The sequence below is a fragment of the Diadema antillarum genome, unplaced genomic scaffold (assembly GCF_040938485.1).
Source record: "Diadema antillarum isolate AM-2024a unplaced genomic scaffold, OU_Dant_1.0 seq00000053_RagTag, whole genome shotgun sequence".
NCBI classification, from domain to species: Eukaryota; Metazoa; Echinodermata; class Echinoidea; order Diadematoida; family Diadematidae; genus Diadema; species Diadema antillarum.
Genome location: NW_027271161.1, coordinates 67925 through 94296, shown reverse-complemented (window position 1 = coordinate 94296; position 26372 = coordinate 67925). Strand labels below are relative to the sequence as shown.

General features: G+C 37.4%; 1 protein-coding gene across 1 annotated transcript in view; it reads right to left on the bottom strand.

Annotated features, from left to right (window-relative positions):
* Positions 1 to 26372, bottom strand: part of LOC139725610 (protein GDAP2 homolog) — a 70179-nt gene that overhangs the window by 25335 nt on the left and 18472 nt on the right. Inside the window, exons 6-8 of the mRNA XM_071636700.1 lie at positions 25177 to 25253; positions 23366 to 23528; positions 21875 to 22118 (exon numbers count right to left, since the gene is read on the bottom strand). Of these exons, the coding sequence (XP_071492801.1) occupies positions 21875 to 22118; positions 23366 to 23528; positions 25177 to 25253 (484 nt within the window). The remainder of the gene's footprint in view (positions 1 to 21874; positions 22119 to 23365; positions 23529 to 25176; positions 25254 to 26372) is intronic.

Genomic DNA, 26372 nt, shown 5'->3' with positions numbered 1-26372 from the left:
TCCTAATACATGGTGCTTGCCAGCGCATCCAAACAATAAAATGTTCACTTAATCCTGGCTGGCCTATTCAGTATCATGATACTATAAAAAGTGTTGTAATGTGTATGAGAAATAATTATGAATGCTTCCCGAAGTGCCCCCCCCCCCTTTCCGGCAACGCAGGTCATCTGTTTACCGCATGCGCGTTACCGACCTTTTTTTTTTTGGGGGGGGGGGGGGGAGGAGGGGGAGGGGGAGGGGGGAGGGGGGGGGGGAGAGGAGACTATTCGAAGGGCTATTCGGGGGACACCTCCCCCTAAAAAGGGGATCGTTGATATAGGGGGTCCGTCATTATTTTTTCGTGATTGTTTCTTGTAATTAGGGGTATATAGTTTTCAGATCATTTCCAAACAAACCTGAAATAGAATACGAAATAGGGTGAGGTGACTTGCAAACCCCGCTGCGTGGTGTTTGCCCCGATCATAATTATCCTCCCGAATGTGCGTACTATGCATGTCAGGCTAGCCTTCTTATCACAGTACATATCTCCACCCATGTACTGCACGCACGTCACGCTGCTTTGCCAGCTTCCTTTCCATGTGATGGAGCTAATTTTGCTGGCTTCCCTTCCATAGGATACGACCGGGGTAAAATCCTAGCCAATTTCCATCCTTAAAGGGGATGATCTATAAGAGTCTGGTACCAGCATACTCTCAAAACAAAATCGAGTGAAAATATTTACTCTTGAAGGAGTGAATACAAAAAAGAGTGAATTTAGAGTGATATTGGAGTGAATTTTGAGTGAAAATGTTCATTTTCATTTGTTTTAGAGTGACGTCAGGGATCACTCCAAAATCTTCGAGTGATCCCTGGGGTCACTCCAAAACGAGTGAAAACGAACATTTTCACTCAAAATTCACTCCAATTTCACTCTAAATTCACTTTTTTCTGGTATTCACTCCTTCAAGAGTGAATATTTTCACTCCATTTTTTTAGAGTAAAATGTGTATAGTTGACCGCAAAAGTGGTGGTGGTTGGGGGGGGGGGGGGCGCACGCAAAGTGTTGACGGGCACACGGATTCGTTCTTTGTATAAACATGAATTTCATGAGGTGGTACCTCTGGTAAGCTTTAGTTGCAATTACAGATACATTTTGTCACTTTGAAAAGAAGTGGATAACCCTAACAAACTGGGAAAAAGAACGGTCATTTCGGAAATGTAATTATGAACTAATTACGAACTATTGTTATTGTAACCGTAATATTCATCCGAGATAATAAGCAGAACTGAAAATATCCCGAACTTCTTAATATTTGCGCAAATTCACGAAACTTCTACTCCATGTAATTACATTTGCTTCACTTCATTTTTTTTTCTTTCATTGTGAACCTAACCGTGGACACAAGTTCATCTTAAATAATTCATCTTGCATTTCTTGTTTTAATTCAGTCTCAAATCCGTATAACTCGCGACTTCTGATAACGTTTTTGGCACATTAGTCGCGAGCCGACGAGTTTCGTAGGCATTCACACACTCACGAGCTACACTGTGTACATGCATTTCCCCAAACGCACTACGTAATGTCAGAACAGGGAAGTAGTTTTCCTCGGTGGACTCATTCATGGTGAGCCGATGAGACCATGGGCAGATTTTATTCTATCACTAGCTGACGTCCGAGGTGTTAAGACTTGCACATTTGCGGTACAATAGTATAACATTGCTAGATAACAAAATATCCTATTGAGTTTCAAGGTGCACAGTTTGTCCCACCTTGGACGATTTGATGATGTTGACAAAAGCACAATCGATGCATGATCTCATCGTCACGTATCTCTCAGGGAGTAGGCTCACATCACTTACAGAGATGAGAGAGATGCACATCGCACAAGCAATATCACCGGTGTTTTGTTTCTATTTTTCATTATTATTTTTTGGTATGTGTGGGAATGAAAATATCACTTATTAGGAGTGAGGTTTTTTTTCTTTTGAAGTACCTATTCATAATCCTGCTCAATCGGGGGGGGGGGGGGGGGGATAATCTTCTTTTTTTCAATAGTTGTGCACTTTAAATTTTGACCATGTTGTATAATTGTGTGAAGAACTCTGTTAAAGAAAATTGTAACGCTAACAAACATATGCTATCAGCAGGTAGAGTACTGAGGACGGTAACTAAGTCTTAATTCACAGCCCACATACATGTTAAGAACACAATGCTATGTGTATAAAGAAACAGACAAGCTGTGTCCACTGGCTGTGTTTAGTCTGAGTTTTGGGGGACATACTTTTGTGGTAAGCTCTTCTCTCGGGCCACATGGTGGCTTCCTTCAGGGAGATACCAAGCTGATTAAGAATTGGACACTTTTGTGCCAGAAGTTTGGCAATAATATACATAAGGTCAAGCACTCATCATGAATTTGGTCCTGTATATTGTGTTCTTCCTTGCAGAATGGCTGGCGTAGACAGCAAGGCGAAAACAAAAATCAGAAGTTATGCTTTCCTGGATCTTGAGACTACAGGGCTGGCAGAAGCGAAGATTACGGAGTTAAGCATTGCCGTCGTACATCGTGAAGACCTGCTGTCTGCACACTCACGCGTAATCTCCACCGGGAATGGCGAACGCGTTGAGCCCCAGAGCCTCAGACTACCAAGGATCGTGGACAGTTTGAATCTCTGCTTCGATCCTAACAAGGAGATCGATGTACATGCCAGCTACTTGACCGGACTGTACAATGAAGATTTGCGCAGGAGTAAGAAGATGGTGTTCGAGAAGCACGCTGTGGATGCGGTGAATGCCCTCCTAGGCAGGCAGGAGAAACCTGTGTGCTTGGTGGCCCACAACGGTAACAGTTTTGACTTTCGCGTGCTCCGCGAGGAACTGCAAGAGTTGTCTCCGACGTGCACGCTGGATCCCGACATCCTAAGGGTGGATACTGTACCGGCATTCAGACACTTTGGTAAAGTCCGTCACATACAGTGCCCTTCAGATATCCAATTCAATGACAATCCGTCTGTTAACCGCAAGTACATATCATGCAAATTAACTAATATTTATCAACGCAAGCTGGGTGCTCTTCCGGAGGAGTCTCACACAGCCTTTGCCGATGTACAAACGCTGATGAGGGTGGTGGTAGCTGATGCACAGATGTTCGTAGAGTGGGCTGATGAGAAGGCAAAGCGTTTCTTGGAATGAACTTTTGACTTCGAATAAAATCTGGTGAACACGATGGTAGAAGTTTTGTAAAAATCAGAGATATTAAAAATACCTGGAAAGTTCTGGAGTTTGTGACGTTTAGTCATAGTAATAATGGTCACAAACATGTATATAAACTGTGTAAGAGGTAATAGTCACGTTATCTCACAATAATTCTCGGTATCGCCAAATGCGAAGAAAACTGCGCACGCCGAAGAGCCCTCTCACAGACGCACTGCGGGACTTCCCGTGCCATTGTCACTTCCGGTTGTCTCGCGCGTGTCGGAGTTCCCATCATACGATTCAATGGAGATATGTCTGGGGTTTTTTTTTTTTTTTTCGTTGTTACTCCTTTTTTCTTTGCTATAATTCGGCTCTAAAAAGTTGAACGTTTTGATTGTTTTACTGATTTGCGGTCACAAGAGTCATGGTTCACTACTGCAAGGCTTCCATGTGCTGGTCACTTGATGGAAAGAAAAGAAATCTTCAATAAAAGTATACCCCTGGATAAAGAACATAAGCCGAGTGCATATTATGCAGCAAAATCCAGGGCAAGTTTGTTCCCTGAGTTACTCTGTAATGCATCTGAAATGCTGCTTTGTGCACGGCACCATGGTATTGGCGATACACCGAGAATTCTGGTATGTGTATGATATAAAATCATGTGTTTGTTTGATATTCTTGCTGTTTTCACAACTCTTACTCTACTCAATGTAAAAAAAAAAAGCCCCACATTGTTTGATATTCTTGCTGTTTTCACAACTCTTACTCTACTGAATGTAAAAAAAAAAGCCCCACATAATTTATTGTATGACTTCGATGCAAAAAAAAACAACAACAAACAAAACAAAACATAATTTATCGTATGACTTCAATGCCAAAGGGAAAAAAAAAACGGATATGGATTGGCAAACAATTGTCTTTGTGTTTTTCACACAGAACCTTACAGAAATTATAAAACAACATAGAAATGAGAAATTTGGATATATAAATGTCGACCACTATGATATAATGTGATTTTATACAAACCAATATAACGACAGTGTGTTTGTTTGTTTGTTTGTTCATTTTCATCTGAGAAGATGGCTAGATAGTCCATATTCAGCTACGCTATAAGCTGGTCATCCATGGGGTCCAGTTGGATGTGACGAAGAAAACAAACTTAGTTTAAAGAAACAAAGCTCGAGAGAAAGGAGAACTCTTATTTTCGTTCACATTTCATTTCATTTACACATTTCCTATACCGGTATTAAGATACCTGCAAAATATCATGTAAAGCGAAATACCATACTACTGCCATTTTGAGCCTAAATAATATTTTAATTTAAAAAATTCCTATTTTGTGTGTGAAACCCAGTACAACTGGATATGTCTGCAAATGTTAAAATGTCAACCACTCTTTGTACTCGCCAAATGTGATGAATTAACTCACTACCCAAGTACGCAGTGTCAATGTCTAAAATTTGTTGAACAGCATCGGAACATCTCGTTTCAGTATTGGTGTCACTTCCCCAACTTTCTGACATCACTAACAGAAATATTTGCATGATTTAATGTACATTATCAGGATCACTCTAGGCACATATACCAAACGAGTTCCAGTGTTGGAATTGAACATTACTTTCTTTCCAGTTTGCATTCAAACAGGATATCACGAAAGCCATCCTCAACCTTGCTTTACTCGTTATGATACTGAAACCAGCAGCATGTTTGATATGAAAGGAGTATCCTATATGTCTCATATTGCATTACTCGTTGTTCATTATACTTAATGTAGTAAAACAACTGTAGACTAGACACTTTTGTACTCTATGACGGCTTTCGTAGACAATTAAAAAATGGTTAGAAAAGCTTACACAACAACATGGCAGACCTTTTTGTATTGAAGGACTGTTTTCAGGAAAAGTATATACATATGATATATTATATATGATATATTACAAAACTGTAATCTCGACGATGAAATATATTCAGATGTGGCATCTTGGTATATAAATATTCTTTTTGGGACATAGGCCCTGCCTGTATTATCATTATTCTGGTCAAAGAAGTGCTTATATAGAGTTGACTTCCGGTATAATGAAGTCCTATATAGGGATCGGCAATTCTCTTTTTATATCACAATTTCGTTATAACGGAACAAATAAACAATAAAAATAGACAGTGAGGATAACATTGCGGCATAAATTTTTACTTTGTCGTAACCAGAATTTTGCCGCAACCGTGTTCGTTACGACAGGAGTGCACTGCACTAAAATAAAATTATGTCACAATGATGCTAAGTCTACTTCAGGTACGTTTCACCTATAGTGTAATAATTTTCCCTTCTTTTCATGTAACATAGTTTTGTTAAAATCAAGATTCTGCTCTATCTAGACGACTTTATACTGTTGTAGGCATCATTATTTTGTAATGAATTTACTATCAATGGGCAATAAAGGTGATTTTCGTTAATTTCTCAAAATTGTTATCCAATTTATATCTTGTTTTTTGAACATGTATTGCCTGTAACCTTCTGTCTGTTCATTCAAATCTAACCCTAACCAGGCCGGATTTTGGGGGCTGTTTTGTGGCCGGGGAAGGGTTGAATTAACCCCCCCCCCCCCCCCCCCCCCCAAGATCTCGGCCGTCGATCCCGCAATTGCCGTGAAAATTGGCAAATGCATTACCTGTGGCGTAATCTACCAAATTATATAAACAAAAAAGAAATTGACATTTTCAGTGCATTGACGATGCTAATAATATGCATAAATTCATACATTTTGCTCTAAATCAGAAAATATACAGCTCCCAAAATTCTTTATAGCATTCCTAACAATGTATTTGAAAAAAATCTGATATCAAAATTAATCAATGTATTGTTTTATGAATTTCGTATGTATTTCTTCGTTTTTTGACCTTTTGTTTAATCATCTATTTCACAAAATTTATGACAGAACCCATTTCGAGCATAATTATGCTAAAATTAATTGCTTTCGGCAGCCAATGAACGTGAAAATAATCATATCTTTTTGAATAAGGTGAAAAAAAAAATCCGTTTGCATAGACTTTGTACACAAAAATCATGTCTTAGAGCAATTTTTGGTCTGACAAGCATGTATGCCCGATTTTCACGAAAGTGGTGTCATAAGATGTGCAACACTTGCAAGTAAAAGTCAGCGAGTGGCGCGGTCAACAAATTTCGCGCGGCGGAATAATCGTGGAAAATGTCGAGGGGATCGACCCCCCCCCCCCCCCCCCCGCCGTGTAAGGGTTAAATCTTTCGTGTATTTACATAATTTGATATTACATTGTATATATATATATATATATAACGAAGAAACGAAGACGCGGATTCCGCGTCGAGACTCCTGAAGAAGGTGGATGGAAGCCACCGAAAATTTGAGTTGCTCAATAAACTCTATATTGGCGAAATATTGCTTTACCGGTTTATTCTTCGTTACATTGGAGCCAATACGTGAATTCGCAACATGTTTGGACCTAGACTATATATATATACGATGTGTATATATATATATATATATATAAAACTTATATAATATATAACCTATATATACCTATATATATATATATATATATATATATATATATATATATATATATATATACATATATATAATGACCAAGAGTGCATAATATGGAGATTTTATAGATGTGAAACCCATAGCGAGAGCTGCCATTTTGAGCATACGAGGAAAGATCGTCACTTGAAAATGACCACGGAAAATGTTGAAGGCTGCAAAATCGTATATTTGCTGTTTAACGTGATCTATTATTTTAAAATTATAATCGTGCATCACTGATAATCGGGGTGAGGTGAAAGAGTCAAAGAGTCAGACTGCCGTAGATAAGGCAGTGACACGGGCAGTTACGCATGCAGTGACGCTACCGGTATGCAGTCACGAACATCAATTTCGACGGTGGTAAATAATGGCAATTCCACTAATACCGTAAAGATGAAATGTATTACACATTTTGATAAATCTAAATCTGTGTCAAAGCTCGTCTTTTGAGAATAGTTGATTATGTTAGTTATATATTTATACATTATTTATAGTAGATTATTTTTCCATGATTCTTGTTTTCATATACACGCATATAGACTTATGGTATGGTGGATCTTACATGGTATTATGCGTTTCTACGATCTGATCATTATCATCATCATTTTCCAACTACTCTACTGTTCCTATACAAATGTATATAAATTCGTTTAATGAAGAGATAGGGTCAATGATCACTCTCATATTTCTATATTTTTCGATTTTGATAGATCGATTGTAGGCGCTATCGTGGGCGAAGCGTTGCCATCCACAGACATAAGAAACTTTAATCAATAACAGTTTAAAAATCAGGACCGATTAGGTCAGGACGGTGCAAGCGTGCGGAGACGCTTTACTCTCCGTCATGCAAGTGTGCGAAGCCATGTACTCACGTAATGATCATGTGATTCAGAATATGATAGCAACGTTTTATTTATCATTATGATTATAATGTGTGCGGGGATGTTTCAAAGCATTAATGGGCACACTGATCATATTAACAATGCAAATACGTCTGTAGGTCACATGCCAATCAGTTGGCGGGAAAACGCAGCGCGGTTATACGTACATGTATAGGCCCACTGTCGTCAACATACACTTTGAGCATCTCAATCGAAGCGCTGAGACTAAAACGCAAATTTTGGCTCGTCTAAAGGAGGTTTACCAGATCAAACCCTACGTAAGTATCTGACATTCGTTTGTTTGGTTGGTTGGTTAGTCGGTTGGTTTTTACGAGCTTATTAAGATATTCTGATGTGACTTCTATTAGTCTACCTAACTTTACAAGGGTGTTTTTCGAGCAATATGCTCTAGGCCTATGTTGGTTTTCCCGCCCAATTTCGTCAGAGTTGCATTTGATTTAACGGTGCGATCATTCAATTTAGAGCGCATTTGAACAAATCACAGAGGTCGACACTCAACAATCTAACAAGTTCATTCATTTTTGTCAGCATGCGATTTTTTGATTTTCTCACAGAAACGCATAAACAAAATACAAATGCACGTGATGAGACGCATTCAAATTTGCACCGGCAACGCCCGATGAAAGGTTAGGATGAACGAATAGGCAAGCATTTACAGGCAGTGTTTTTCTTTATTGCTTACGCTCTTTAGCTCCTTATCTATTTAAATGGATAATGTAATCTTAACATAACTCGAAATAGGACCTTTTCCTTAAATTACATTTCTCATTCCACTGACAAACCGTCATCGAAGCAACTGACTGCTAGCAAGATTATCTGTCACTATTTTGATTATCGACACTCGAAATTGACAAATTTGAATTTACGTTTACCAGACTACTGCGCAAGTTTGAATGACAACTTCGCGTCATTAAACAGAATTAATTTCTCTCTACATTGAATGAAATAGAATCTATAAAAGGAATGATGTGAAAGGAAAATAAATGCTCAAAGAATGAAAATAGATCATAGAAGTTGAGCGACGGCGGAAATTGTTGAACTTGAAGGCCTATATATATTCATGAATTCGAAGGCAAATCTAAAGAAATTGGGAGGGAAAATCTATAATTCTAGTAACTAGTATACCTACTTTGTACACGCGGTTATATAACATCTATGATCTTATAGGATTAGAACCTCACTGCACTTTATTCTTGTAGTATGAACAACTATGCGTTGGGTCTCCGTTTCGGAAGTTTGTCAATATTTGAGTGACACAGCGTATTTGTAATAACTACCGATTCCGTCGTATTGCGGCATTTTTTTTTCCACTGGTATTAAATGGATACAAACGCTTTGAGGTGTTATGCCAGGGTGAGCATTCGCACCAAATATCTACTAACTAGAGTCTGTAGCTATCAGGCAAATATTGTTACAACGTAAGTTCAATGAGCACACGAGGTCTCAGAACAGATGTCTTTAAAATGTTTGAATTATTTGACTGTTGGTTAAAATTTCAACTGCGGAGGAAACTGGTTTAATATAATCATAGTTTTGGAGCAATTCAGGCAGAGAGACGTTCCCCCAGAAATGTGTATCAATTTGAGAGATTAAGAGTGGCTTGGTATCTGAAACAATGACAAGATATGTGTGCTTCTTCTAAAGTCGGCGTTGCGTTACAGGAAAACACCGCTCACTGTTCAAATTTACTTTCAGAAAACATCGCACAAATCGAACTATAGTAGTTCCATTTATTTCGGATTGAAATACGCGTGCAATTCAGTGAGCGACTGATTGTGTCATTGGCATCATCACACCATTCTATGTGACTCGTTCATTCACTTGGAATAAGGCCAGATCATAGTTCCACTTTGCGCATAAGCAGAAAAAGGTTATTTGCACTTACCCCACGACGTTTTTATGTTGGTTTTTCAATTCATGAGATAAGGATCTGTGCTGTCGTGATCAATCATGCATAATAAATTATGTCATCCTAATAAATGGTGCTTGCCAGCACATCCATCTGACAGCAACAATAAATGTTCATGAAATCCCGGTTGGCCTATGTTAAATTTGTGTTCAGTGCAAAACATTCAAGAATGCTTCCCGAAGCACCCCCCCCCCCCCCCTCACCCCCAATCAGTCAGATAGTCAATTAACTGTACAACATGTGAGCTCTCAATTTTTTTTTTTTTTTTTTTTTTTATTTTTTTTGGGGGGGGGGGTAAAGGAGTTTATTCTAGGGGCTCAATTCAGGGGAAACAGGGGAAATTGCTGAAAATCGTTGAAATAGAGGGTATTTTAGTATTTTTCCCCAGATATTTTCAATTAGAAGTAGTTTTTAAATAATTCCCAAACTAAACCTGAAATAGAGTCCCAGAAAGGGCTGGTTTCATCCCCTCCCCCCCCCCCCCAAAAAAAAAATCAACAACAACAACAAAAAGCAAAATAAGGGTAATGGGGCTGTTGAGTGTTGAGCTCACTGCATGTTTTGCTGCAAAGCATGCCCAGCTGGCCTTCTTTTCGAAGGACTTTTTGCCATCCATGCAGCTGCACTTATGTCATGCTGCTTTGCTAGATTCCTTTCCAAATACCAGTGATGAGGGGGTAAATTTGCAGGTTTCCCTTCCATAAGCCCATGATAGGGGATCAACATCCTAACCCATTTCCATCCCTGAAGGGGGAATATCTAGGAATCTGGAACAAGCATAACTATGTGTATGGTTGACTGTATAAGGGGGGGGGGGGAGTATTGATGGGCTTTTCAGGTAAAGGTGGTCTTATATACAAGTTAAGTCTTTGTTTCAACATGAATTTCATGAGCTGTTACCACTGGCAAGCTTATACAGATGCATTTTGCCTGACTGACTGGGAAAAAGAGAGGTCACTTTGGAAATGTGGTTACGAGCAAATTACAAAATGGCTTACTATTGTGATTGTGACCTTAATATCCATACAAGGGAATAATGTGACATTTGAAAATATCCCAAACTTTGATTTTTGTGCAATTTCATGAAACTTCCACTGATTAGTTTTGTTTCATTTCATTTTTCTTTTAACATGAACATAACCATGGACACAAGCTCATCATAAACAAGTTATTTTGCGTTTCTTGTTTAAAATCAGTCTCGGTTCCATGTAACTCATGACCTCTGATAATATTTTGACAGACCAGTCGCAAGCTGATGAGTTATGTATACATTCACACACTCACAAGGTACACTGTGTACATGCATTTCCCCAAATGCACTACGTAATAATGTCAGAACAGGGCAGTAGTTTTCCACGGTGGACTCATTCATGGTGAGCCGATGAGACAGTGGGCAGATTTTATTCTGCCATCAGCTGATGTTTGAGGTGTTACAAGTGAGATTTTTGAAAAATAATACACGTACCCATTCATAATCTTGCTCAATCCTGGGGCAAAATCTTTTTTCAAAGGTTGGGCGATTATTAATGACGTTGTATACGTGTAGAACTCTATTTAACAATATATATATAAATATATATATATATATATATATATTATATATATATATATTATATATACATTAAAACAAATGTGTCATAGAATATCATCTATCATAGTAACTGGAATACTGAGTATGGAAACTTAGTCTTTATTCACAGCTCACATACCTGTCAAGAACACAATGCTATGTATATTAACATACAGACAAGTTTCTTTACCTGCTGCATCTAGTCAAAGTTTTTTGGGACAAATATTTGTGGCACGCCCAGCACTCTCTCTGGCCACCTGGTGGTGTCCTTCGGGGAGATACCAGGGAGTCAAAAGGCAGATTAAGAACTGAACAATTTTATGCCAACATTTTTGCAACATATCAAGAACTCATCCTAAATTACTGTACATTGTGTTCTTTCTTGCAGAATGGCAGGAGTAGTCAGGGTGGAGAGTTTTGCTTTCCTGGATCTTGAGACTACAGGGCTGGAAGAACCGAAGATTACGGAGTTGAGCATTGCCGTCGTACATCATGAAGACCTGTTGTCGGCACATTCACACGTGGTCCACGTCGAAAATGGCGAACGCGTTGAGCCCCAGAGCCTCAGACTACCAAGGATCATGGACAGCTTGAATCTCTGCTTCGATCCTAACAAGGAGATCACAGAAGAGGCCAGCGAGTTGACCGGACTGTACAATGAAGATTTGCGCAGGAGTAAGAAGATGGTGTTCGAGAAGCACGCTGTGGATGCAGTGAATGCCCTCCTAGGCAGGCAGGAGAAACCTGTGTGCTTGGTGGCCCACAATGGTGACAAGTTCGACTTCCCCACACTCAGCACAGAACTGGTAAGCGCGTCACTGTGCCTGGACCATGATGTATTAAGGGTGGATACCTTGCCAGCATTCAGACACTTTGATACAGTCCGTCAGGTAGGACGCTCTCCAGATATCCAATTCAATGACCACCGCAGCTACAAATTACCTTATATTCATCAACGCAAGCTGGGTGCTTTCCCGGAGGAGTCTCACACAGCCTTTGCCGATGTACAAACGCTGATGAAGGTGGTGATTGTTGATGCACAAATGTTTGTGGAGTGGGCCGACAAGTATGCAGTGTCAATGTCTTAAACTTGTTGCACAGCTTAAAGGCATAATTTACTATTTGCAGATGAAACAAAAACCCAGTATTGGTGCTTCAAAATAGTTCTAAAATGTGATTTAGGGATAGAAACACCCAATGTAAAAATTAGAACTAGTATAATCAATGATAGGTATTGTTAAATATACAAAATGTGATCAATAGTTATAATAAAAATGTTTCCAGACTAAACCGTCTACAGTTATGGTTTAATGAGAAAAATAGTGATATCTCATTATATTTTAGGCTTTATTGCAAAAATTTGATATGGTAGGATGTTTTGGATACAACTGCCTACACATATGCACCAAAAGTGATATCTTGAACATTTTTACAATCACTGCTCCCAAAGGTAAACAGGACCTTTAAGAACATCTCGATTCAGTATTGGTGCCACTTGCCCAACTTTCTGACATCACTAACAGAATTATCTGCATGATTTACTGTAGATAATCAGGATCACTCAGCCTTTCAGCTAAACATCTGACTAAGTGCGCCATGCTGATACTCAGCACAAGATAGCTTGAAATCTATACAATTTAGGATACATACAGCAGACTTTCAGCAGTCCCCTACATTTGGCACACAGGGCTGCTGACATTCCCTCATCAAAACCAGGGAGATTCCAACAGCAATCAGCAATATATTTGTGTGTTACATGTACTTAATAGTCAGAAAGAATTCCTAGGTCAGTAGGCTTGCATTATATTCTTTTATCTGGACATGTTCAGCGCATAGGCATTCTCTTTTTTCCTTCTTTCCTTCCATTCTGTCAAGTCATGTCAGGTTATTCGCAGGCAGATTCCATCCACAACCTCCAGCTATCCATCAACGAAATGGAACAATACTCTAGACGAAATTGCCTAAAGTTCTACGGTGTTCCTGAGGGCAACAATGAAAGCACCGACGATCTCATCTGCAATTTGGTGTCCCAGCGACTGAAGGTGCCTTTGTCTGTGACCGACTTGGACCGATCTCACCGAATCGCTCCGAGACACACTCAGCCTGGTGCCAAATCTACATCGTCCACCGCAGATGGCGCTAAACCAAGGGCACGTCCGCATGTCATCATCGCCAAGTTCCACTCGTACAAAACACGAACGGCAGTGCTGCGCGCACGGAAGAAGCTTGCGGGCACAGGCATGGGGATCGACGAGGCACTCACGGCACAGAACCAGCAACTACTATGGGACGCAAAAAAACACGCGAAAGTGAAGGAGGCTTGGGCCTCAGACGGGCGCATTGTCGTACTCTTGCCCGCCACAAATGGGAAGTCAGTGAAGAAGGTGATTAGGGGCAGGGACGAATTGGTCAAATTATGAATTACATTAAAAAAAATTACATGCCAAGTGATATATTGCGATCTGTCATTGGTCAATTTTTGATAGCTTTCTCTTTGTTTTGCTAATACATTGTGACAATTTTGATGATTATTTTTTCACATGTGTACATGCTCTCTTGTCTTTTTGCTCTGTTTCAGTGATTACAATTTTGATATATTGATCTTCGTCTGTTGTTGATGTTGTTTGTTCTAACGTTTTGAGGTATTGTTTCTGTATGTCACACTCAGTAAGTATATTACAATCTGATTTTTTAAGCTCTGACGAAACAAGTACTGGTTATGTAGAAAATGACAATGCTTTTGATAATTTACCTTTTTTTGGTGTCAGCGATGAGGAGTTTGTAAATTTTGATAAGCACGCAAAAAAGAAAACGGATTATCTCAATCTGGGAAGCAGATTTCAGTTTAACTTATATGATGGTGATGATAATTTGATTCATGATGTAAGAACTGTGAATTATGTAACTGATGCTGAATTTAATGTTAAAGTAAATAAAGTAGATGTAAATTTAAGTTTTATACATATAAATGCATGAAGTTTATTACGCAACTTTGATAAAGTTTGCGGTTTTCTTGCGTGCCTTGATTTTTCTTTTTCTATAATAGGCATATCTGAAACATGGATATCTCCTGGCTTGCCGCTTTCCTTTGATATTGACGGGTATGATTTTATACATTCTGACAGGTCTTCAGGTAGAGGAGGGGGCGTTGCAATGTTCATCAGGAAAGATTTGAAATACAGAGTCTGTAAACCAATGCAAGAATGTGAAGGGCTTGAATCTCTTTGTATTGAATTATTATCTGGAATTTGTAAGCATAATATTGTTCAAGTTTTGTACCGTCAGCCGAAATGTAATGTGCAATCATTTATCGCTTATTTTGAAACATTTTTAAATCATGAATTTACTAAAGATAAATCTGTATTTATTATGGGAGATTTCAATATCAACATACTTAATGTGTATAATATTTCTTATGTAAGTGAGTTTGTTAATTTGTTGTTTTCAGCCGGTGTGTATCCATTAGTAGATAAGCCTACCCGTATTCAAGGAAACTCTGCTTCTCTTATAGATAATATAATGACAAATGTTGTAAATAAATCTATTCATTCTGGAATTTTTTTGACTGATATGACAGATCATTTTCCAATCTATAGCATAATATATCCCTCACATGGTAAAGACACTGAAAAAGTAAATTTGTTCACATTTCGAGAGATCAATCCAATTAATATTTTGAAATTTAATAATATTTTACAGTCGATTGATTGGTCATTTGTATACAGTGAAAGTGATGCAAATGATGCATATAATGTTTTTCTTGAATTTTTCTGTGCGGAGTATGACAAATGTATTCCTAAGGTGAAAAAAAGTAAACGGAAATGTATTATAAAGAAACCATGGGTTACATTTGCTATTCTGAAAGATATACGAAAGAAAAATAAGCTTTTTAAACGATATATGAAAAATCCGTCTGAAAAAAACAAAGTAATGTATCAAAAATGTCGTAACGAATTGAACTCGAGTTTATGTCGAGCGAAAAGATCTTATTATCATAAAAAGTTTTCATATGTAAAGAATAACTTAAAAAAGACATGGTCATTAATAAATGATGTACTTGGACGTAAACAGAGTAAGCAAACTTTATGTAAGTCATTTAAGATAGATGATAATATTATATACGACCCTGATATTATAGCAGATAATTTTAATGAATATTTTGTTGATATTGGTTTGAAAATGAATGAGAATTTTTCTGAAAATGAATATGCTTTCTCTGAATATATGAATACGCCCATAAATGAAAGTTTGTTTTTGAAACCTGTAACAAAAAAGGAAATCCTGGATATATGTGCAGAAATAAAATCCGGGAAAAGTTCAGGATTTGATGATGTTGATGGTGAAGTAGTTAAAGGGGTAATCGATGCAATAATTGAACCATTAATTTATGTTTTGAATTTGTCTTTTTCTAACGGTATTGTACCTGATAAGTTGAAAATAGCCAAAGTGATTCCTGTTTTTAAAAAAGGTGACTCTCAAGTTTTTAGTAATTATCGACCCATTTCAATTCTACCTTGTTTTTCTAAAATCCTCGAAAGAGTAATGTATAATAGATTTTATAAGTTTTTATTGTCCAAAAATGTTTTATATCCGAGTCAATATGGTTTCCGAAAATGTTTTTCAACTGAAATGGCTATCACTGAAATACAAGACCGAATAGTCAATGAAATAAATGTTGATAAAAGTGTAATAGGAATATTCATGGATCTTTCAAAGGCTTTTGATTCTCTTTCCCATTTTATTTTATTAAAGAAACTAGAGTATTATGGTATTAGAGGTATTTGTTTGAAGTGGTTTAAGTCTTATCTCTCTGGTAGAATGCAATATACTGTTTTTGATTCTGTTTCTTCTGATTTTAAAACGATTTGCACCGGGGTCCCACAGGGGTCGATTTTAGGTCCTTTGCTTTTTTTACTCTGTATCAATGATATTGTTAATTCTTGCCCTGATTTTGATTTCATTTTGTATGCTGATGACACCACTATTCTTGCTTCACATAGTAATATAGATATTTTATATGATATTGTAAATAAAAATGTGTTTAAAATTTTGAAATGGTTTCAGTGCAATAAACTGTCATTAAATGTAGATAAAACTAATTATATGTTATTTCATAAGAAGAAGGGAAATGTGCAATTCACAAATGACATAAAAATATATGGAAAGCCAATAACTCGATGTAAATCAGTTCAGTTTTTAGGTATTATTCTGGATGAAAATATTGACTGGCGTGAACACATAGAAAATGTATGCAGAAAAGTTGCGCAGTTTGTAGGTGTTTTAAATCGTTTGAAGTTTGAATTGCCATCTTTTGTTTTATTTTCTCTTTACAATTCGTTTATATTGCCTCATTTGTTGTATTGTAATGTCGTATGGGGAAACACTTTTAATTCCAGACTTGATAAGTTATTCAAATTACAAAAGAAAGCAATTCGTAATGTTACAAAATCTTCATATTTAGCTCACACTTCTCAGTTATTTAAACGATTGAATACACTTAAGCTGCACGATATAAATAAACTTCAAATAATTTCTTTCATGCAACGCTTCCACACAGATACACTCTCTCCTTACATCATGAATATGTTCACATTAAATTCAAACATACACACTCATAACACACGGAGCTGCAATAAAATTCATCAATGGAAATGTCCTAGTACGAAATTAAAACAAACTCTTCGTCATACAGGACCAGTTTTTTGGAATGCAATTATTAACCCAGATAATTATAATAAGCAACATAATAATTTATTTAAGAAGCAGTATAAAAGACATCTTTTATCTTTTTATTAAGATTGCATTGATGTATCTAATAATTCTTTCTATGTTCATTTCGTTTTTTGTTTTTTGTTTTTTGTTTTTTTTTTTGTGTGTCTGATGTTCTTTTGTGTATCTTCTGTATAAAACTGATTTATGATTTTTGAAAACAACTTTGATTCCAATTCTACACTATTTGTAACAACGGTGTATGCGCGCCTACAGGCCTTATTGGCTTTTTATGTGTACACCATTTTCCATTTTACTTGTTGCCTTTTGTATTCTGGAACAATTCATGACTGTAATTCTGATGTTGTTGTTGTGGTTTCTTTTACATGTCATTGTTGTTTATGTTCATCTGTAACACCGAATGCTTCATGTTGTTTTTATTGTGATTGAAATGGAAATAAACGAATTGAATTGAATTGAATTGAATTGATTGTTGTGTATCTCCTGTTTTGTTCCATCTTGTCTCAAATTATACAATGTATTTGTAATGAGTATTTGCAAATAAGTATTTCATAAGATTTTTCATTGAGTGGTTCACAACAAAATAGCTTGCTTTTTAGTGGACCTCTCAATTCTTTTTTTTTTCCTCAACTGAAGCATAACCATCCTTTGCAAAGTTGAATGTATATGTTTATGATATAATTCCTGATTTATGCTGTGTTATGTTTTGTTTGAGAAAAAAAGGAATGAAACAAATAAATTGAATTGAATTGAACTGAAAGGGTAAGGTGCCGTGCCACATAAGCACTTCCTCGATTACCTGAATCAAGTCAAAATCAAAGTCTGGCGAGTATTGAGAAACAATGACCAAAAAAGAAAAAAAATGCTTGCCTGAATTGGGCAAGCAAAAACTGTTGAAGCCATTTTTTATTTTACATTTCCCCTACAAACCCATGAAACCAACAATACAGAAGCCCAAAGACACTGACTGCTCAGTGATGCAATGCACTTTAACTTCATTTCCTAAACCTTCCAACACTTAAGTGTACGTAACAAAGCCACAATGAAATGCAACACCAGCACTTGATCAAACCAAGTTTGTTACTCATATGTATTTAAGCGTGTGTATCAACATACATACATGTGCTGTTTATTCAAATGATTGTATTTCATTAAGCTCTCGACTTATAAGAGATTTTTGTTTTTGTTTTTGTTTTTTTTTTAATTAGTTTCTTAAATTTTTGGACTTTCTTTTCAGGCAAGTATAATTCATGTTCGAGCAAGTGTTCTAAAACAACTTGAAAATCTGCTTGCCTGACCGGACGAGCGGTAAAAAATAAAGGTTATTGTAGCACCCTGAAGGGCATCTATGTTTGTTTGTTTGTTTGTTTCAAGGAGCCTCTTGTAGAATCACATCGACCTGACAGCTATGGGCACATATACCAAATGAGTTCCAGTGTTGGAACTGAACATTACTTTCTTTCCAGTTTGCATTTAAACAGGATATCACAAAAGCTATCCTTTTTTTGTTCTCGTTATGACTCCGAAACCAGCAGCATGTTGATGTGGAATGATTATCCTATATTGTATTACTCTCTGTTCATCTTTAATGTAGTAAAACAACTGTAGAGTTGACACTTTTGCACTCAATGATGACTGTAGTAGACCATCAAAAAAAAAAAAAAAAAAAAAATCAGTCCAAAAGCTTACTAGAATAGCATAGCAGAATATTTTTTTTTCCAGGTACATGTATTGAGAAGTATATATACTATGATACATTGCACATTACAAAAGTGTAATCTGAGATTATAAACAATTAAATATATTTACATATGTGGCATCTCGATATATATAACTCATATATATAAAAAATGTATGATATATTCTTCTTGGGACGTAATAGAAGCTGTGTCTATCTATAGTATTATCATTATTATGGTCAAAGAAGTGCTTATTCTACAATATGTCACAATCATGCAAAGTCTACTTTGGTGTATGTTTCAGCTTGTGTAACAATTGTTTCCTTTCATTATCATGTCACATAATTTTGTCAAAAGTAAGTTTTTGCTCTATCTAGATGACTTAATGCTGCTGTAGGCATCATCATATTGTGCTGTATGTTGGAATTTACTATCAATGGGCAATAAAGGCGGTTTTTGTCCGTTTTTTTTTCTCAAAATTGTTATCCATTTGATCTCTTCAATTTTCTGAGCATGTATTGCCTGTAACCTTCTGTCTGTTCTTTTAGTTTCCTTTAAAATAATGGGAACATTGACCCCCTGCTCAAGTTGACTTCAAACAAACAGAACAAAATTGCACTATCAAAACAATACAAAAGTCATACAAATCTATTTAGAAATGAAATCAGAAAGATTTTGATAGTTTGCAGTGTGATCCGTGTTTGTTAACAGTGATGCCAGTCATGATCACGTATCGTCGTTGGGGTGACAAGACCTTATATCTCAACTGTAGGAGAAAATCTAATTTTTGGATTAATGGTCAGATAATTAGTTAAGTGATGTCCTGTCCACATCCTAGCTGTCTTACCCTAAAATGAAGCCATCATGGCATGTTAAAGGAAAGTCTATACCATTTGATATAGTGCTTTGGCTACCATTTTTTTTTCTCTCTCCTGAACATTTGACATTTTTCAGATACAAGGTCTTGTCGCCCCAGTGACAATATGCAAACTAGATGCGAAAGAGATGTCATTGCATCAAACTTGTCCAAGTTCATTTGCCTTGTCAATGGAGCAACTATGATGTCCCCTTTAGAAAATCTCTGTTGCTGAATTGTTACAATATCTGATTAATGTAATGCATAGGGTGTAATTTCTTCATCTTAAATTCATTTCTAACAAGGAAATTTAGTAGGAAATGTGTGTGAATGTAGAATTGGTGACTGGTAAGGGCACATCGTCACCTCACCTAATTTGTCTAATATCACTATGTGGAAAAAAAAAATATGGGCAGCTTTAAATTTCCATACCCTGTACAACAGTTTTAACTGTTCAGGACCATGTTGCATAAATGTTGAGATCAAACGTAAGTCTGAAAAATCAAACACAAGTCCCTGAATGCTCAATTCTGATTAGTTGCTACCTGACTTATGATTCATTTCTGACTTAAGTTTCATTGCATAGATTTATGCAACAAGGCCCTGTTTATTGACTTCTACGCCATTCCTTAAAGTCAACTTTAACTTGGGGTGAACTGAAGACTCAATTTAAAGTGTTATAGAGGTGACTGTGATGAGGGTGATGATGGTTATAAATGATGACTCACAAGAAACATTAATGACAGCTTTCACTGACAGGTAATGATGGAGTTAATGTGCCTTATGCAGTCCTTACCACTTAATCTGGTACCACTTCAAAGCTACTTCATTTAATAGATGTACAAGATGAAAAAAAAACCAACCCAAATTTCTGATGCATGTTACATTTCCTGGATAATTGGTTAGGCATGTCAGTCAAATGGGTAGGAATTTTCAAGATGAACCTGATGTATTTTCATAGTTTCCAGTGGAAAACTTGTGTAAATATGATTTCTGAAGAAACTGTAAGGTGCTAAGAGACAACAGAGTTCTTAGGTTAATGTTTTAACGCCTTTTAGTGCAGTGTATGACCAATTTGCCATATCACTGGTACAAGTAGATGCATTTTTGCATGACGTGTATGAACTCTTGCACCAGCACCACAAACACAGCCAACACACAAACTAGCTTTACTGACACTCCAAACTTTCTTCAGGCCATTCATGAAAAATAAACTTACGATTGCTATTAAACATACAGCAACAGCATAATTCGCTCCAGCACTTCGCTGTATACCATGTATAGGAGTCTAGCTAGCTAGCACATTACACATGTGCAGAAGCATGCATTTGGCTTGATAAGTACTTGGTTTGCATAATATGTCAGGCTGCATGTAGACTGTATACAAAATTATGATGTAGACAACTATATAAGGCTGTTGTAAGGCATGTAGTCTGTACAGTTGCTATAGGTGACATACCATGCTGAGAGAGTGATACAGAGAGGTGTGTGAGAAGTGTGTGGTGATTGTAGATGAATACGTTCTCCAGTCAATTGTGTACCCCGCTTGATCGAATGAGAAATGCTCTGCCAGACACTACCTGATCAATGGACAAGTCCAGCTTCATAGACATGTGGATTGAGTGAATGCAGCAATATTAGTAGAACACATCATTGAGAGTTTGAGGAAAATCGGACAATACGTTCAAAAGTTATGAATTTTTAAAGCTTCTGCACAGTTACTGCTGGATGAGAGGACTACTACAGCTTGTGATGTCACATGTGTACAACGATATAAAGAACATAAAGAAAATTCAACATATTTTCACTCTACTGGCGTAATACGAGGTCACTGACTACCCTCTTTCAGAAGGCAAGGGGAATAATATTACCCTTAACATAATTATGTCAGTGACAAGTCGATAAAGTTACACTTTTTTCAAAAAGTAAAATTTTGTGAAATTCTCTTTATATTTTCCTTACATCGTTCTACACATGTGACATCAGACACTGTAGTAGTCTTCTCATCCAGTAGTGACTGCGCATATACTTAAAATGTTCATAACTTTTGAATGGCTTGTCCGATTTTCCTCAAACTCTCACTGATGCGTTCTACTTATACTGCTGCATTCAATCAATCCACATGTCTTTGGAAGTAAAATTCTTTGACACTGTCAGATATGGTCCATTTTAACATTTCTGATAGCCACAAGAAATGTTATTGTCAAATTAAAGGGAAAACAAATATGGTAGATCGAGGATTCTTAACGTCGACGCCGCCATACTGTGTCGTCTGTATCACCATCACATGCGTGCATGCACTGCATTCTACATGAGCAAGCTCCACACAACTATACAGGTGAGCTGTTTGTTTTCACTCCAGCTATATACCAGTGGTGACGTATACCAGACTGTTGGAATTGATGGATTCAGACTCCCCTTCCCATAATGCCTTGCCAATGAGATGCTCCACCGTTTTAATATCGATGGAGCTAGAGACATGTCCCCCTCTCTCACCTGTGCCTCTGCTCTGCTTCTGGTGGCACCACCGACCTCCTGGCCTTCTGGTTCTGCCTCTTGACGTGGTCCGGATCCTTCTCCATGGCCGTGAAGGCGTGTCTGCTGATATGGAGATCCTCCTCCGTCGCCGTCTCCTCCGCCTCTCTCACCTCCTGGTGGCCGTAGGGTGCGCCGTTGGTGATCCTGGTGGTGCCAAGTTCATTGGCCAGGGCCCGTTCGTACTCCTCCTCATCTTCATCATCTGCGAAGGATGTTAAAAAAAAAGTAAAGTGTCAACAGGACCACACTTGGGCATTCCTTCTTCAGTTTGGTGCACTGTGTCTTTAAGATATGGAAAGCTAGAAGTTAGCTTCTACTGCCTTCTACTTATTCCAGCAAAAAAAAAAAAAAAAAATGAATGAATAAAAAATATATACATAATTGAAAAATGAACAAATAAAAAAAGATTTAGTTTTTAAAACCTTCTTTAACTTTCTTTTTCCTTCTTTGCACTTCCGTATGGGCCATTGAAGTCCCTTCACACAACACAGCTCTGATCAAATATATCACACTGTGCAGATATTAGATGTTAAATACTAAAGGAAAGGAAAGGGTTTCAATTCTTTTGAAGAAAAAATGCAACTTTATTTGTTTTTAGACATAATCAGTTATGGACTCTTGACTGCTGTATTCTTAATTTGTGACCTGTCACCATGAAATCCTGATAAAGCTGTCAAATATTCATCATCTTTACATTTTGGCATCAAATATCTTAAATATTTATCAATGCAAATTTTAATTTATTCAGGTAGTGTGGTAACAACAAATTATTAAATCTGTGCGACTGGTCTTAATTGTGAAAATCATGTGAGAAAAGTTTTGTGACTCATAGAGTCATTTCTTCAGCTCTGTCTGTCAGGCGAGCATTCATCCGTGATGGGGTGAATGGGTGATGTTACTGCCTTTATTGTTAAGACATCAAGGAATTTCCCAGAGCACCAACTTGTATGTTGGTGAAATTTTTGAAGGAGGTATCTATTAAGCTGTGTATGTGAACACAGAAAATCCTTCCCTCAACAGAGGAGGGGGATTCCGACACAACCTGTCACCAACATACAAGTTGGTGATCCAAAATAATATTCTGAGATATCCAAACAATAACTTCAGTAACATCACCCATTCATCCATCACATGTGAATGCTCGCCAGACAGACAGAGCTGAAGAAGTGACTTGGACGAGTCACAAAACCGTTCTCTCTGTGATTTTCACAATTAGTGGTGGCATGGTGGTCAGGGGCCATTAAAAATTGATGTAGTACCACCACATTTCCAAATAGGCTATCTTTTGTTGGCCTGCTCAATCTTCTAAGATTAAAAAACGATATCAGGCCAATACATTTCTTTTTCGGGCCACCTAAATTTCAAATCTGAAGATTTTAGCTGCCCTACAGGGCCACCAGAGGAAAAAAAATAGTGTCTGGCCCTGCCTAAGAGGTCAGAGCCTCTCACCAGATGCCTTCTTGGTGGGGTCACCCATGATCCGAATCTTCCTCTCGGGAATGACCGGCTCCCCGTCCTCGTTTCCCGTGTTCTCCGGGACCAGGTCCATGGCCCACTGCTCCTCCAGACGGGATCGGGGAAAGTAGAGGGGCAGGAGCTCTCGGTACAGGTGCTGGGGAGAGATGGGGAGTGGGTTGAAATGTGGAGATACATGGATAAGAGCGAGGAGTGGATTGAGATATATTATACTCCATAAAGAGAGGTTGATTGATTGAGATATCAAATATCAAGTATTAACTGATACATTATGGGCCACTTCCATTATAAAGAAGTCCTCAGGACCGGCAGTTTACCTTTGTTATATCAAAATTTTGTTTTAGCCGAACAAATAAGGTATAGTAAAGGCACAATTTACAATTTGCAGAAGAAACAAAAACCCAGCATTAGTGCTTTAAAATAGTTCTAAAATGTGAGTTCGGAGTAAAAACAACCACTGTAAAAATCTGAATCTGCATAATCGATATTAAGTATTGTTAAATACACAAAATGTGAACAATAATTTTGCTTCAAGACTAATCCGTCTACAGTTACAGTTTAATGATAAAAATACTGATATCTCCTTATATTTTAGGATTTGTTGTAAAAATTTTATATGGTAGGATGTTTTGTGATACAACAGACCTACACATATGCATCAAATGTGATATCTAGAACATTTTTTAAATCACTCGACTGCTCCCAAAGGTAAACAGGACCTTTAAGATACAAGATTATACTTTTTGGACCTGAATTTTTACTCCTTTCTAACAACAAATTTTGTTACATCCGTATTCATCATAACAGGAATGCTCTGTATGATAAAATATATGTACAACTCATGTCATTAGAGTGTTAATAAAAAGTGCTGAAAAAGGAGTCATAATTGTGAGGATAAAAAAAGAGATACCACTTGAGATTTAGCAGGTGAGAGACAGAGACACAGAGAGAGAGAGAGAGAGAGAGAGAGAGAGAGAGAATAACGACAAGTTGTGCATGACGACAAGTGGACAACATCATTATTTCAACAAAGATTCCGCCAATGCACCCCTGATTCCGCCAATCCCATGAACAAACTTGAAACTACAGTCATCAATGTACTAACTCATAGTATTATCTAAGCCCTATCACTTCTGGTTCTAGAGAAGATTTTTGAAGATTCCTTAATTTTAGGGGGTTTGGGCCCCCCTGGGGGCCCCCCAGGTGGGCCATGGTGCCCATTTGAACAAATTGAGATCCTATCCCCTTCGGGATGCTACCTACCAAGTTAGGTGAAAATCAGACATGGGGATCTCAAAGTGAAGATGAAAATGTACAATTTAGGCCCCATTAGGACCCATCCAAACCCCCCTCCCCTGGGTCCCAAGGGGGGCACCCCTGATTCCCCCATGAACAAACTTGAAACTACAGTCATTAATGTACTAACTCATAGTATTAACTAAGCCCTATCACTTCTGGTTCTAGAGAAGAAGATTTTTAAAGATTCCTTAATTTTAGGGGGTTTGGGCCCCCTGGGGCCCCCCAGGTGGGCCATGGTGCCCATTTGAACAAATTGAGATCCTATCCCCCTAGGGATGCTACCTGCCAAATTTGGTGAAAATCGGTCATGGGGTTCTCAAGAAGAAGATGAAAATGTAAAAAGTTTACGCACGACGGACGGTGAAGAGCGATCGCAATATACATGAAGCTCACTTGAGCCTTCGGCTCAGGTGAGCTAAAAATGCCTTGAGCATAAACACTGGCATATATGGAAATTACTCAAAGGTTACACTTTTAATACTCACTTCGTCCACTCCCATCATAGCCAAGACAATTGTTTCAAATGAGTCACCGTGCTTCTCCAGAAATCTTCTTATAGTTCCTGCATTCGGGAGTAACAATAAAGTGCAATTTGACGTGCTTCTGAGTCAAGGAACCATTCCCATATGAAATACAAACTGACTCATAGTGCAAGACAAGTTAGGCCTTCTCTTATCAGCTTTTTATTTACTGGAAGATTATCTTAGGAGACTTCTGAGCTATCCAACAGGTATAAAACGGTGTCAGACACACTATGTCTGATATAACTATTACACCTTTCTTCATATAGGAAAACCATCCTTTCATAACATGTGTACCATGCCTCTGCAATTTAACGTAGTGCTATACCCGAGGTCATCATCCCAATTTGTTGGATTGTTTGTGTGTTTAGGTGGTTGGTTGCTGCTGTCTTTCATAGCAAGTTGAAGCACAATTACTCTTTAAGATTTTAAAAACTCTTTTGGATATTCTAAAAATTCTGGCTTCAGGCAGAAGTATAAAGAAATATTGGAAATCTAAACATTAAGACTCCAGTTTTTTCCCTCACCACTCATTGTGTAAAGCTCAGCTTTACACAATATTTCTATATAAATATGCTTAAAAATAATCATAAAAACAATAAGCAGAAAATTTGGTTTCAATTTGCTTTCATGAAACTTTTTTCAAATTCCTCACAATCTTGATCTGAAAATCATGATGTGCCCTGGTGATAAGAACACTACTAATGGCAGTACACTGAAACACAGCATAATTAAATATGATTTGCTTTGACATTGTTTTTTGTTTTTGTTTGTTTGTTTGTTTGTGACTTTCATTCATATAAGTCTGACTGGTATTTCATAAAAGTTGACAAGTATTGAAAGACTCAAGTGAGGATATGAGTGACTAATCTTTTGTATCAAAGATCAGACATAAATCACTCCATGCTAGTATAAGGCCAATTTTCGTCACAGTTAATAAAAACAAGATAATGATTTTGGGGTTTTTTTTTGTATCTCTTTGGGCTTTTTTTCTTTTTCATTTTCATCTAAGTCATGTGCTGCATCTAGTTCAGTAATATCTATACATCCTCTGGAATAGTTGGCACACTTATAAAAGGAAGTAAATTATTTCCTGTCATGGGTACAGAGAGAAGATTCTGTTCAATCACTGTCAGCTGACCCTGCCCTAATGGCAAAGG